The 15,000-nt window shown below is 39.2% G+C and overlaps 1 protein-coding gene across 1 annotated transcript in view; it reads left to right on the plus strand.

Annotated features, from left to right (window-relative positions):
- The window catches only part of LOC122814012 (claudin-4-like), a 14,189-nt gene extending 934 nt beyond the window's left edge, over window positions 1–13,255 (plus strand). Inside the window, exon 2 of the mRNA XM_044086594.1 lies at window positions 10,871–13,255. Within this exon, the coding sequence (XP_043942529.1) occupies window positions 10,900–11,523 (624 nt within the window). The 5' untranslated portion in view covers window positions 10,871–10,899 and the 3' untranslated portion in view covers window positions 11,524–13,255. The remainder of the gene's footprint in view (window positions 1–10,870) is intronic.
- The last annotated feature ends 1,745 nt before the right edge of the window (window positions 13,256–15,000 follow it).

Consider the following 15,000-nt stretch of genomic DNA (forward strand, 5'->3'; position numbering starts at 1 on the left):
TGTGTGTGTGTGTGTGTGTGTGTGTGTGTGTGTGTGTGTGTGTGTGTGTGTGTGTGCGCGCGTGTGTGTGTGGGGAGGCCTTAAATGTCATGACTACATATTATTTTTTGTAGATCCAGTTAAAGACTGTCTGCATTATTTACTTCATAATTTGTATTTCACCTTAATCACTTCTTTTTCACATTTTTCTTTTTTCATATAACAAAGACTTTGAGACTGCAGAATTTATAGCATTTTTCCCCTCTTTCCCAACAATCAAGATCATATTCACAGCATGCATTGTCAGTATGAAATAGTAGCAGTGTGTTTTGCATATTCTGTGCGCCTCTTCACATTTTTTCTTCTTTCCCCTCTCTCTAATGGTTGGATCTTCGTCTGTAAGCTGGTTCATATTTCAGTATTTAGGTTTATTTGTTTATCTCACTGCTTCTCTGTAGTGCATAAGCAGCTTATTATAAAGACATCACATGAAGTAGATGGTTACAGAGACATCGACACAGACAAAACACCTTTGTTTACTCTATGTATGTTTTGTTAACATTATTTTCTGGGGTGTGTCTTATTACTAAAGTTGTTGGCTTATTCACTGACTACTGTGAACCATCCTCTTATACTATTCCTCTGACACAATAAACGTTGGAAAATGCAGTGTAAGTGGTTATTGCTGAATGTTTCTGTCATCTGCTTTTGGCTTATAGATTTGTGCCATTAACTAAAGGCCACCGAATACGTGCAATACAGAATAAATACACCTACTGATACCCTGAAATAATAAAGGCGTGAGAACAGAAATTATGTTTTTGGCTCTAAAGTCATGTAATGAAGTATGTACAAAACTGGCACTAGCATTACTTTTTAATGAACTCAGATTCCCAGTAACCATACACTAGCCTTGTTCTGGAGCATCTGTATTAGTATTGTCATGTTAGCTATTTCCTAAGGGTCGGTGCCATTTTACACCTCTGTGCTTAGCAGGGTGTGGCACATCTCCGCATATAATCTCTTTATAGAAGGAAGGCAGCACTGAACTTTGCCTCATCTATCATAGCCTTCCTTTCCAGAAGTCAGCACATTGTTGCAAAAGTAAGGTCTCTTTTCTACAACCCCAGGGTTCTGAATTCTACTGATTTATATAAATATGTAGGAGGAGTTTGCATATTCTCCTCAATGTGCACCCCCCCCCCAATTTTTTCTGACAATGTTAAAATACAGACATGATCATATGTATATTGTTTACCCTTGACTTTGTAGTCAGGGCCATATCAGAAAAGGGTTCCTGTTTTAATCCACTTACTGGTTTGCAAATAATAAATAAAGCCGAATACCTTTCACCCATATATTATAACCTTCTAGAGGAACACGTTTAACCACATATGCCATGTCACCTTGCTTTAAAGCTTTATATTGTTTTAACTCCTGTCTAGCATCCTTTTTAAATAAGCTCCCGGTCAGATTGAGTTTATATACAATATGGTTTTATTATTTATTTATTTGCATTTGTTTACCAGTAAAGTCTGACTAGGCATTGCCCTTTTTTGACAGACCTAAAGAGCAAAGCTCCTCATGGAAGACAAAAAGGAAACGTTTTATAAATGTGTAGTAAATATACATTAAACAAATGTTAAAACCTGGTAAAGAAATGACAGAAATTGTCACAGAATATAACATTTTTGTTATTACTATCTACAGTTGCAAAGATTAGTATTTGTCATGGTTATATGCAGTTCAAGGATTTATATTTATACTACAAAATAGCAAAAAAAGTGATACAGTAGAGTAACGGCCATTGTGTGTAACTCTGGATGAAGTAGATGTGACACAGTCTGCAAACAATCATAGCATCATACACAGAATTATAGACTTCACAGGACAACTGGTGAACTGGACTATGTGTCCGCTTATGCATTGCCAGCACCCAGCCTTAGTCCTTGTCTCATTTATCTATGAGTGATAGGACAGTCATACCAATTGTCTTTTTCCTTCTTAAAGAAATATTATTGCTTGATATAGAGAGGAAGTTTGTTCCAGCAAAGGTGTAATCATTGCCCAAGAAATCTGTCTTTCCATCATTTTTTATTAATTTCCCGAAGTAGGTCAAGATCTCCGGTTCTGGTGTTAATAGGACTATTTGATTTGTGAAGAAATAAGACATCTTGGACTGCCAGTTCCCTAATGGCCTGAAAAGCAAGGCATAGATCAGCCCTAAGTTGTGTGTAGGACACTGAATGCAGGGACATGGCCTCCAGCCTCTCTTGATAGCTTAGGTCCTTTAGTCCCATGATCTTTTGGTCAGGAGCCTTTGGGTATCTCTAACTGTTGGGAATGTTTAGTAAGATACTGTACCCTGATAATCATGGGTGAGTCAATGAGAAGCTTCACTAAATATTTCATTTTTGACATCCCAACAAGTGAGGCATCTAGAATGTAGCATTGGTTAAGGAATATGAGCTTCCAGTTAAAATAAAACTATTTTCAAATAGCAAAAGATATGTAGAGATTGAGGAAACTATACTTCTGTGTAATGAAGGCAAACAATGTACCTGTGAAAGCTTAAGGTTCTAGCCATTTTAAAACCAAAGAAAATCAGACAGGCTAGGCTAGTGTAGTGTTTTGTAGTGTAAGAACTCTAGGCAGCTCAAAGCCTGCTACTCCTTGCTAGGACAGCAGGGAAACATTATTCCTAAAAAAATGGGAACTCTGAACTAAGAAATGAGCAGATCAGGGAGTTATAAGATGTGGTAGCAGGAGCACTGTAGACATGTGTAGACAGTAATCTGGCCTTTGACCAACACATGGCCAAGGTAGTAAGAAAATCATTTTATGTCACCCAACTTATAAGTAAGGGCATGGCATCCAGATTGAAAGAAATAATAGTGTCAGATTATTCAGCCATTATGAGATCCATCATGGAGTATAATGCCCCCTTCAATTGGAAAGCTCACAAAGGTTCCTTTCCAGGAGAATCCAGGGTATAAACATGTAGTCCATAGTCCTATATGGACTACCTTAAAGCCCTATCTTGATACTCTGCCTCCTACAGGTTCCTGAGAGCCAGTCTGTGCTTGACATACAAGGCATCCTCACATCCAACTCTAATGGACCTTTTGCACATCCACAAAATGAACAGCATCAGAACCACTAGATCCAAGGATTTAAATTTTGCTTGCGACATAAATAAGACATGTTGGTGAGACAGATGTGTGTCTTTGAGAATAGCTATGCATTGGAACAAACCACTTATCTGTGTGAAGCTGAGTCCATTCCTAATCCTGTTTCAGCATAACCTTGAGTAACGGATGGGAAATCAGAAATTCACCCCAGGTCTGGCCCACATTTCTCTGATAGGCAGACAGTAATGCCCAAATTAACATACCCCTCACATAACCTCTAAAAACGTCCTAACTAACATATCCCCTCCTGATAAATGCCCATGATACATAGAGACACAGTTGGGTTGGGTTGCATGGCTAGGCTTATAAAGGCCCTGGTGGTCATTACCCTAGTATATACCTATGACCTATGAACTTATGAACCTATGAGAGCAGTGAATTGGAGAGCAATCCGTTTCTTTGCCAAGTTTACTGTGAGATACAAATGTGTTACCTTTTTCATTGCCATAATTATGGGTTCCAATCTGTTCAGACAAGTAGAGAAATGTTTACTGGTCAAAGTCATGTCATGATATGGATCCTTGTGGACACAATTTTAACAACAGCAGGTTCTACCTGCTACCTGACTGAAAGGAGCAGAATCCATGGACTTCTGGAGACTTTAAGGTTACAGGTTCATATCCCCAGGGGAATTGCTTGGTTTCTTATGTGCTGAGCTCTAGAACAACTGTAATGCATCACAGATGCATCTTTTCAGTGACCTAATTTAAGGATCTAAAGAAAAAGATGTGCAAAAAATGAAGGGATACACAAGTAACCAAAAAGCCTACAGGGATAAAAAACACAACCATGTCCCAGAATGAAGGGCATTAGAAAGGAAAGCTAGATTAGTGATGTGTTCATTCATGGGAACAAGACAAAGAGAAAAAGACAAATAAAAAGCAATGTAGAGTTTTAGCTGTGTGAATTAGAGTCAAAACTTTAAGTAAAGAAGTCAATGTGGGAGGAATTCCAGGTGAAAATACAGATAACTGAAATCTAGTGGGTAACTCATCAGCTCCCCAGAAAGGGAGCGAGAAGTGTGTCTGTGAATGGATGTGTCTATCTGCTGGCAGGGAGGAGGCAACTCATCAACTTCCCAAGAAAGGAGAGAGCAGTATGTGTGTCTATATGGAGAGGGTGATGCTATAGAGAAACTGACTAAATGTATGTTTGTGGCTTTTGTGTCCTATCAGCCACCACTACTGATATGTCAGCATTTCATCTGTTGACAAATGATAAAAACCTTGTTTGATTTAATGATGGCTTTATAAACAACACAACAATACGGTTTCTTGCCCTACTGAGTGGAAATATACCTCTAATATATGTATTATTTATTATTTATTTACATTTGTTGACCGGGAATGTCCGACTGGACGCAAGTCCATTTTTAGCAGAGGCCCGGGGAGAAAAGCTCCACAAATTAAAATATTACAGGTATAGTTACAGATTAAGAATACTAGCAATTAAAATATTACAAACATAGTTACAGATGAAGAACATAGTACACTCAGTAGATAACTAGTTACACAGCACACACCCCCAGACCTATCCTCTCCCTTATACGGCACATCTTCTCCAACAATATCTCCTCCATTACATGGCACATCCCCAACCATATCCCCTCCCTTACATGGCAGATCTCCCCAACCATATCCCCTCTGTTACACAGCACATCCCCAACCCTGTCTCCTTCCTTACACAGCACATCCCCAACCATATCCCCTCCCTTACATGTCACATTCCCAACTATATCTCCTATGTTACACAGCACACACCCCCAACCCTATCCTCTCCCTTATACGGCACATCTTCCCCAACCATATCCCCTCCCTTACATGGCACATCTCCCCAACCCTATCCTCTCCCTTATACGGCACATCTTCCCCAACCATATCCCCTCCCTTACATGGCACATCTCCCCAACCATATCTCCTCTGTTACACAGCACACCCTCCCAACCCTATCCCCTCCCTTATACGGCACATCTTCCCCAACCCTATCCCTCCATTACATAGCACATCTCCCCAACCATATCCCCTCTGTTACACAGCACATTCCCAAACCCTATGTCCTAGCTTACACAGCACACCCCCCAAGCCTATCCCCTCCCTTACATGGTACATCCCCCAAGCCTATCCTCTCCCTTACATGGCACATCCCCAACCATATCCCCTCCCTTACATGGCACATCCCCAACCATATCCCCTCCATTACACGGCACATCTCCCCCAACCCTATCCTCTGCCTTACATGGCACATCCCCCCCAAGCCTATCCCCTCCCTTACATGCCACATCCCCAACCATATCCCCTCCTTACACACTTTTCATTGCATGTCAGCATTCAGACTCACTTTCTTACATTACCAGCCCCTCCCTTACAAGACACTCCCTTAAACCACAGAGATTCCTCTTTAAGTTCACCCCTATAATACTGCTCCTGTGCAGGAACATTGAACCCAGCCTTGGCCCATTGCTTTCATCTTGTGCCTTAATTAATGCCCATAGTATCAAGAACAAAATTGAACCAGCTAAATAGCTTTTTCAGCTTTCACCACTCTGATGTCATAGCTATAACAGAATCTTTGCTCAAACCCATTGACCTTCAATCCACCACTTCTTCCCTGATTACAACTATTATTCCAGTGGGAGACCTGGTTCTACACCTGGAGGTGGAACAGTCCTGCTTTTTAAATCTGATTTACATGTCCAGCTCTTAGCTCAAAGCAACACTACCTCAGAATGTCTAACTAACTGGCTTTGTCTTGGTGTGCTCTTCCCTAACAACTTTCCTATTCATCTTGTTGTCTCCTACCTCCCTCCTCCTACCTTCTTAGCCAAATTCAAAACCCTTCTGCTTGAAATTACCTTCTCAATAAAAAAAAAATCTAAAAAATTTCATCTCACTAAGGAATTTTAATCACAGCCTTCTTGGCCCAAATCAAAACAATATCTTTGAAATTCGTAATGACTTCAAACTCACACAACTAGTCACTGAACCCATCAGACCAAACCCTAAATCTTCTCATCACTCACTTCTTGATCTTATTATTATTAATAACCTTATTTCTGAAATTCTCATTCACCTCCCTTCCTTCATTGACCATTGTCCAATCAGCTTTAATATCTCTCACCACATAAACAAAATCCCTTCCTTCCCATATCATTCCGGAACAAATCCCAATCCAACATTCTCAAACTAAAGACAATTCTAACCTAGTTTGATTGTTTTCCAATTCTCTCTTCTAATTAGCCAAACAACTGCAGAATTCTCTTCACACAAATTCTCAACATCCGGGAGTCATTCTTTCCTAAATCCCCCAAAAAGCAACTGTCTCATGAACAAACTCAAATGCCTCATTAGTCTTGGGGACATTGCCTAGCATACTTGGAAAAACAACCCATCTTCAATCTCCAGGCAACAATTGTCTATGTTCGGCTACTGAAAAGAAATAACATTGAACAGCTAAATATCAAACGAAAAACATCTAAAATATAAGATACTGAACACAACTTTTTCTGGAAAAAAAAGATCGAATGGCCATAGTTGACCAACAAACAGGAAGTACCGCAATGCATACGGTAATTGAAGGAAGTCTTTTTTTTAATTTTTAAATTTGCCTTTTTCCCCATTATAGTGCAAACTTGGAGTTGGTATATATAGTTGGGGGGTGCATGGCACAGCCCCCCACATTGGGGGGTGGGGGCAAAGCCTTCCACATTGCGGGGTGTGAGGGCAAAGCCCCCCACCTTGGTTGATTACGTTTGCAATGTTGGCCAACTATGGCTATTCAATGTTTTTTTTTTTCAGAAACAGCTGTGTTCAGTAACTTTTCATTTGATATTTAGCTATTCAATGCCATTTCTTTTCAGAAGCCGAACATAGCCTCAGGCAACAGTATACTTACTTAAGAAATATAGCTAAACAGTCAATCAGGTAACATAAAAATCACAGTATGATAAAGCATCAGTCAACCCTTATCAACATGCCTAAAAGATCCTGGACAGAAGTCAACCACCTGACAGGCCATACTAATCCATCTATCACCCACTCTTCCTCATCTTACCTCACAGCCACTGATTTCATTCCCCACTTCAGCGCACTTCCCATCCCCGGTTCCATTAATAACCCCTTCTCTCCCTCTAACCTCTCTCCTCTTTCCTGTATTCCCACTTTCCATTTCAAAGCCATCAAAGCTACAAACTGACTCCCCTGCTGGTTTTGATAATCTTCTCCCCTGGTTGTTGTTCCTAAGTAAGGACTATATAGTGCTTTCCCCTTCTTCACATTTATAATCTCTGCCTGACTCAAAAGATCATGTCTGATATCTGGAAAACAGCCATTGCTACCCCCCCCCCAAAAAAAAAAAAAACTATCACATCCAACACCAGTAACATTTTCCCATCTCCATTTTTTCCATACTTGGAAAAACCCTTGAAAAATTACTTTACAATGAACTCACTCTTTACATCTCCCAATTTCATATACTGTCCTCAAAACAACATGGCTTTTGGGCTGGTAGGACCAACTCTATAGCACTCTGGACACTTACTGATGGCATCCTCCTGGCTATGGACAAAAGCCTCACTGGAGCCATCTTTATTCAACTCACCAGAACTTTTAATCTGGTTGACCATAGCACTTTGTTAGATCACCTAACCGAAATTGGGATTAGTCCAGATACAGCTGGCAATTTAAAAGTTTCTCTACAACTGGTATTTCTCTGTTCAGTTTAAGAACACTTCTCTGCTTCCATCCCTCTCCTTAAAGGAGTCCCTCAGTGCTCCATTCTGACTACCCTTCTATTTTTCTATGTTCATTATTTCATTAATAAACTACCACTTGACCTTCCATGCCTCTTTCTCTTACTTTGTGCTGATGACTTGGTCTTATTTCACTTAAACCTGACCTTCTCAGCCATACAGCGACTACAAACTGACTTCCTTTCTTTTATCAAATGGCTGAATAACAAAAAGCTGATGTAAAATACTTCCAAAGGTAAAGCAGTGCTGTTTGGTACCTCTCACAAATGTCAGAAAATCTCTCAATCACTTCTTATCCATGACCAGCTTGACAACCCCACTGATAAGTCATTTCCTTCAAATACTTTGGTATACGGCTTGATCCCACATTGAACTTTCACATTCACCTAGAACAAATATAAATATGTAGGAAAATGAATTCCTTCCAAGTTTGGTCCTATTAAACTTTCCCCTTTCTTTTCAGACCAACCAGGAATGCCATAAGCAAAGGCATGCTACCAGCACAACTTGAATATGGGCTTCCACTGTTTGCAGCAGCATCCAAGATAAACTCTTCCATCATCCAGACTATAAGCAACTCTATCTGCTGTTTTATTACCATCATTCCAAGAAATAAGCATCATTGTATCACACTTAATAAAGTCAATTGGCTACCTGTCCAAAATATGCAAACCTGCATCTTGGACCAAACTCTACAGGCTTCTCAAAGAACACTCTTGTTCTTCTCTTAACTTCAACCTCTTCAGACCCCCCCCCAAGTTACAATTTAAGAAGTCTTAACCACTCTGGTCCACTTGTTCAATGTCTCAGGAGCAGACTTCATTGAACTAAGCATGCCTTCTCCATCTTTGACCCCAAAGTCTGGAAATCCCTCCCTATTAATCTTAAAGACCTAATGTTGTACCCATCATTTCATGCTCTGCTTAAAGATGATCTCAAGTCAAAATTAATTTGCAAATGCTTTAGCTCTGGACACATCACATATTCCCTTACTGGCACATCACCTAACCCCCACTGCGGACACCATCACCTAATCTCCCACTGAAAAATCACCTAAACACCCAGACATATCACCTAACTCCCTCTGGGACATATCACCTAAACCCCCCCCTCAGCCACATCACCTAAACCACCAATGACAAATCACCTAACACCCTCCTCCCACTGACACATCACCTAACCCCCCAGCCACATCACCTAACCCCCCCCCACTGACACATCACCTAACTCCCCTCCCCCCACTGACACATCACCTAACCCCCAGCTGCATCACCTAACCCCCACTAACACATCACCTAACTCCCTCCCCACTGACACATCACCTAACCCCTCCCCACTGACACATCACCTGACCCCTCCCCACTGACAGATCACCTGACCCCTCCACCCACTGACACATCACCTAACCCCTCCCCACTGACACATCACCTAACCCCCAGCCACATCACCTAACCCCCACTGACACATCACCTTCCCCTACCCCATTTGACACATCACCTACCCCCCCCCACTGACACATCATCTAACCCCTCCCCACTGACACATCATCTAACCCCTCCCACACTGACACATCACCTAACCCCCAGCCACATCACCTAGCCCCCCCCTGACACATCACCCCCCCCACTGACACATCACCTAACCCCCCACTGACACATCACCTACCCCCTACCCCCACTAACACATCACCTAGCCCCCACTGACACATCACCTCCCTCCCCACTGACACACCACCTAACCCCCTCCCCCCACTGACACAGCACCTAACCCCCTAGTCTCCACATTGCCAGCCAATCACCTTTGTCTTCTTGATGCTATTTCCCTGCACTAATATGTGAAGTCTCATCCACGTTATACATTTTGTAGTTAATTTATGTGTTTGCTTATCTTACTTATGCTGTATTTTACTCTTTGTGCTCTATCCCTTTATTATTTCACTCTCTTCTTTTCCTTCTTCCCTACTCTAACCACCCCTTCCTATTGTCCCCTGTACTATTATTATTATTATTATTACTGCTATTAATTAATTGCTATCATCACACAACATTTTTGTTTCATAATACTTCATATTCACTTCCTTATCTGCTGTCATTTATGTTTGTGCTGGCTGAAACTGAAATAGGTCCATCTGGATCAGTGCTCTACCTTGGCCACTAAACGAAATAAATAAATAAATAATTAAATAAACAAACAACATTTTCCACATAGGCACGAAACTGGAGCTATAACAAATATAAAGGTGTAACAGCATCTGAGCTATGGGCTGCAAATTGATGATTACATGAATGCTTTGCCTTCCAGCTCTAAAAAGCAAAGGGCAAAATGTAGATTTGAAAAATGCCACTGTGGTGCATACAGAATGTCAAATCTTTCAAGGTGGTCAGTGGCATCAAGGAGAGTTACATGAAACTAAAACTACAGTTATAAGTTGTGGTGATAAGCAATGAGCATTTTAAAGTGAAATAAGGAAGCATTTCTTAATGGAAAAAGTTGTGAACCAATAGAAAACACTGCCATCTGCATTGGCAAAAGCATTATCTGCTCAGATGTTCACAGCACAGCAAAACATTTTATATACGTATTAATTGATTCATTCCTTTGTACTTTGATAACCTCTGTGTGCCTTGAAATGTAATAACAGTTTTAGAAAATAATTTTTGTATCACCTAGTGAACATGTGTAGAAATCAAAGATCGTTTGAAAAGGAAGACACTGGTTGCATTGCTTTTTATAAACTAAATGCATAATCATCAATGCTTTTGTTGTAAAATATTTTCTAAACTACTAAAGTGTTCGCAGTATATATTCACTTTTACATTCTCATTCATTCTGTTTAATACTTGCACTGTTTAGATAAAGCAAAAATATAAAATAACCATGCAAATCTGAAAAATATTTTAAATTAATGTTACTTGCCATAATAATATGCTTGATTTTTTTGGTCTCTTCACAGTTAAGTAGAGGTCGTGTTCATCACACAAAATGGCATCAGCTGGTTTGCAGATCCTTGGCATGGCTCTGTCAGTGATTGGTTGGATTGGAGCTATTGCATGCTGTGCATTACCCATGTGGAAGGTCACTGCTTTCATTGGCCAAAGCATAGTGACTGCTCAGACCATCTGGGAAGGCCTATGGATGAACTGTGTAGTACAGAGCACAGGACAGATGCAATGCAAGATGTATGATTCTATGTTAAATTTGCCACAAGACCTTCAAGCAGCCCGTGCTCTGACCATTGTGGTCATTATTTTAGCCATCATTGGAGTCTTTGCCGCCATTGCTGGAGGGAACTGCACCAACTGTGTGGAAGATGAGAACACCAAGGCCAAGGTCTGCATAGTGGCAGGGATTATCTTTGTCCTGTCCGGTATACTTCTGCTTATCCCAGTCTGCTGGACTGCAAATGTTGTCATCCGTGATTTCTACAACCAGTTAGTACCTGCAGCCAATAAGAGGGAGCTGGGAGCTTCACTTTTCATTGGCTGGGCAGGTGCTGCACTGTTTCTGATTGGAGGGGGCCTCCTGTGCTGTAACTGCCCAAAAAAGGACAAGAATTACTCAGCAAAATACACTGTTAGCAAAGCAAGTCAACCAAACTATGTGTAACCCATGCCCTACTATATATAGCTAATCAGGAATGGACTCTGGAATATTCACAATTTCTTTGTGCCTTTAAACATCTGAAAAATGACAATTGGAGCCACTGTTTGTGGCAGTGTTGTACCTCCTAAAGGTGCAGACCTCTTTCTAAAATATATTCAGGAATTAAAAGAACATTTTCAAAATAATGTCTGTTTTAAAGAAATGAGGCTGCCTGCTAAGTGGGGCCTGTTCTGTCACCACGAGAAGCTGTGCTACAAGGTCAGACCACAGTACTGATAATAAAGATCTGTACAATTCAGTCACTATCCTGACATGATTGTATGACCCTGAGCATATTGTATTCAGTAATTTTGTATCTCTGTAGCTTCAAATTAGTGATGAAGGGGAGCTTTTGGGAAGGAGTTTGTTGCCATACTCTTGTGCATTGCCTTATGGTGAGGTAAAGTGCGTAACAGGAACCCTTCGTTTACTTTAATAAAGAGGGCACTACTCATTCAGTCTTACATCTCCTGCTACCGGGAGCTGGGCGGGTCATGCTCGGCTACATAACCAAGGCTTTCATTGTCGTTAGTCTTACATCTCCTGCTACCAGGAGCTGGGCGGGTCATGTTCGGCTATGCAACCAAGGCTTTCATTGTTGTCAGTCTTACATCTCCTGCTACCGGGAGCTGGGCGGGTCATGTTCGGCTATGTAACCAAGGCTTTCATTGTCATGTTATTTTAATTAACTGTCTGGGCCATAGAGATGCACAGCAGAGACCACAGTGATATGTTGTATACATTAATTTCAGACATGAATAATATGGGTATAATGTATGATGAAGCACATATATGGTATAATTAAAAGTCATTAATATTTTGAAATTATTATAAAATCAGTTTGATGCTAAAAGGCTGTTAACTGTGTTTTGTTACATCATTGCTTGGGCAACAACCTCGCTTGTTCCCCTGCTTACGGTTTGTTAAATAATCAAGGTCAGTAAGATCTAAAAAGTAACTGCTTGGTCTCATCTCATAAGTGGATGTGTAGTCATGTCTTATTTCCACAGTAGTTAAATGAGAACGTTTTTGCTACACCACTATGTAGGTATTCTCTTTGTGTGAGACCAGCCTGATCATACAGGTTGGGGGTTGATATAATAGTTAAGGTGTCTACCTAGTAGACACAAGGTACAGGCTTTGATTCTTACCTTTGGAAGGGAAATTGGCTAGGCTTAAAATGGCTCACAAGGGCAGCTAACCTAGTACTTACCTATGAACCTATTGGGGGTGGATATAAGAATCGAGGATTTGTATAATGGTAAGGGGTTTGCCTTACAGACACAAGGTACAGGGTTTGATTCTCACCTTTGAAAGGGAAAGTGAATAGTTTTAAAGTAGTCTACAAGGACAACTAGCTTACTACTTGCATATGCACCTATAAATGATTGTCTATCCATTATCCATAATGTCACATGCCTTATTCTGCTGTAAATAATAATGGTTTTAAGGTTATTACAATATTAAAATTTTCATTCTGTTACAGGACTTACAAATATTTTTTATGTAGTCATTAAGCAGTATGTGCCATGATAAAGATGTCAAGAAACTTCAGGAAATATACTATGTGGTGACCAGTGTTTTCTGTGACAGAAAGAAATATTATTGTATTTATACGACATTCATTTTTGTGCATTTAGTTTATTTGTGATATGCGTTTTTTATACAAAACCAATAAATGTTTTATTTAATAAAAGCAATGTGTGAATTTTGTTTCATGAATCTTGTCTAAATTCCACTTTATGAAATGGTTATAGGAAAAAGGAAACTGTGGTGGGGAAATCCTGAATGAAGTCCACATAAAATCAAATAAGAAAACAGCATAAATTTTGGAACCAAATGTAGTTTTAATATTTCCTCAGTAAATCATATATGGCAATACAATAAGCTTTACAAGCTTTGACAAATGCTTCCTTAGATTTGTTATAAAGTAATTATTAAATCAGACCTATAAATACTAAATAACCACATGACTCAATACATCAAATAATACATAATTAAAAACAATTTTAAACCACAGTTATCTAAAGTGTCTACTCTTTAAGATCAGATTTGTATTAATCTGTCCATTTAACCCAGGGTTGTTCATTTGCTCTTAGCATATTAATTCACTTGTATTCCCTATTCTCAGCGTCAGTTGTTTTAAGTGTAAAACCCAAAATGCAGCTAAGTTCTAGCATAATTTTAAGTATTCTAAAAGGGTTTGGAACCAAAAACCGGTTCATTATTTATTTGTTGCCCTTGGTTACCATGAAGGGCAAATAATTCCTTAGTTTAATGTGTGGGTATGAAGTGTGGTTGCTCTGTTCCCTTGTTTCCCCTTTTAGACTTACTATATTTTTTTTCTAGCTCTTCTTAACGTATTGTCTTCCCACGGAGTCTTCTTGAAATCGGCATGGCTTATCTGGCCATTAGCTCGGGTGGAAGCTGTGGCGTTTTCACCTGTAAACACAGGTACAGACAGACAGGTACACACCTTTTCCATTTGCCTAGTTCTTTCTCTAAAAAGTTAACTTGTGAAAATAATTTCCTTTCACCAAGACTATTTATAGCATCCCTTTACCTACTTCACTAGTTATGTCTTTTCTCATAGAATAATGCTTCTGTTTCTGACTGGTATCTATTTTGATGTAGCAGGAAAAAGCATAGGTCTTTGTTCATTTCCCCTTTTCCTTTAGTATCAAGTTTATCTCTTTCTTCAATAATAGAATGACTCCACAAAACAATAAATAAATAATGCAAGCACTTTAATCCATAAAATAATCCATATCTAGTGCGTAAAAAGATCCACTATAAAGACTGAAGTTCAGTTATTAAAAAAAAATAAAGCAACACTCATTTAAACTTTTAGGCTTCAAAACATTTAAATTTAAAACAAACATGATTTCCTCCTGGAACAAATGATGTTTAGTTACACTTTCATCCTTCCCTTTATGGTCATTCTGTTGGAAAATCGTAACTTATGAATCTTTCATTTTCCCATCAAGCATTTCCCAAATGTGCTTATTGGACTCCTTTTTATTTCCAATATCACTAAAGTATACCTGAATTCTTACTTTTAATTTCATTTTTATTTGTCCTATATAAACAAGATTATATGTAAATCATGTTTTATAGCGTTAAATAATTGTTTCTGCACTACAGCTAAAATTATACCTTACATCTTTTATTATTAATTTCTTAATTTCATCAAATATGGGGCATATAGAAGATCCATCATACCTATATGTTCCAAACAAATTTAAACTATTTGTATACTTCACTTTATTTTGTTTCCTATAATTATTTTTAAAGAAATTCTTTTAGGTACCTACCCTTTTTATAGGTCATACATATTTGTGCATTTAACATTTCATTTAACAAAGCATCATTTTTAAGAAACTGTCAGCTGTTTTTAATGTACTGTATCAGTTGTTACATATTGTCACATGCGAACATTTT

This window comes from Protopterus annectens, chromosome 10.part0, assembly GCF_019279795.1.
Source record: "Protopterus annectens isolate FY-2018-M chromosome 10.part0, PAN1.0, whole genome shotgun sequence".
In the NCBI taxonomy this organism is placed as follows: Eukaryota; Metazoa; Chordata; order Ceratodontiformes; family Protopteridae; genus Protopterus; species Protopterus annectens.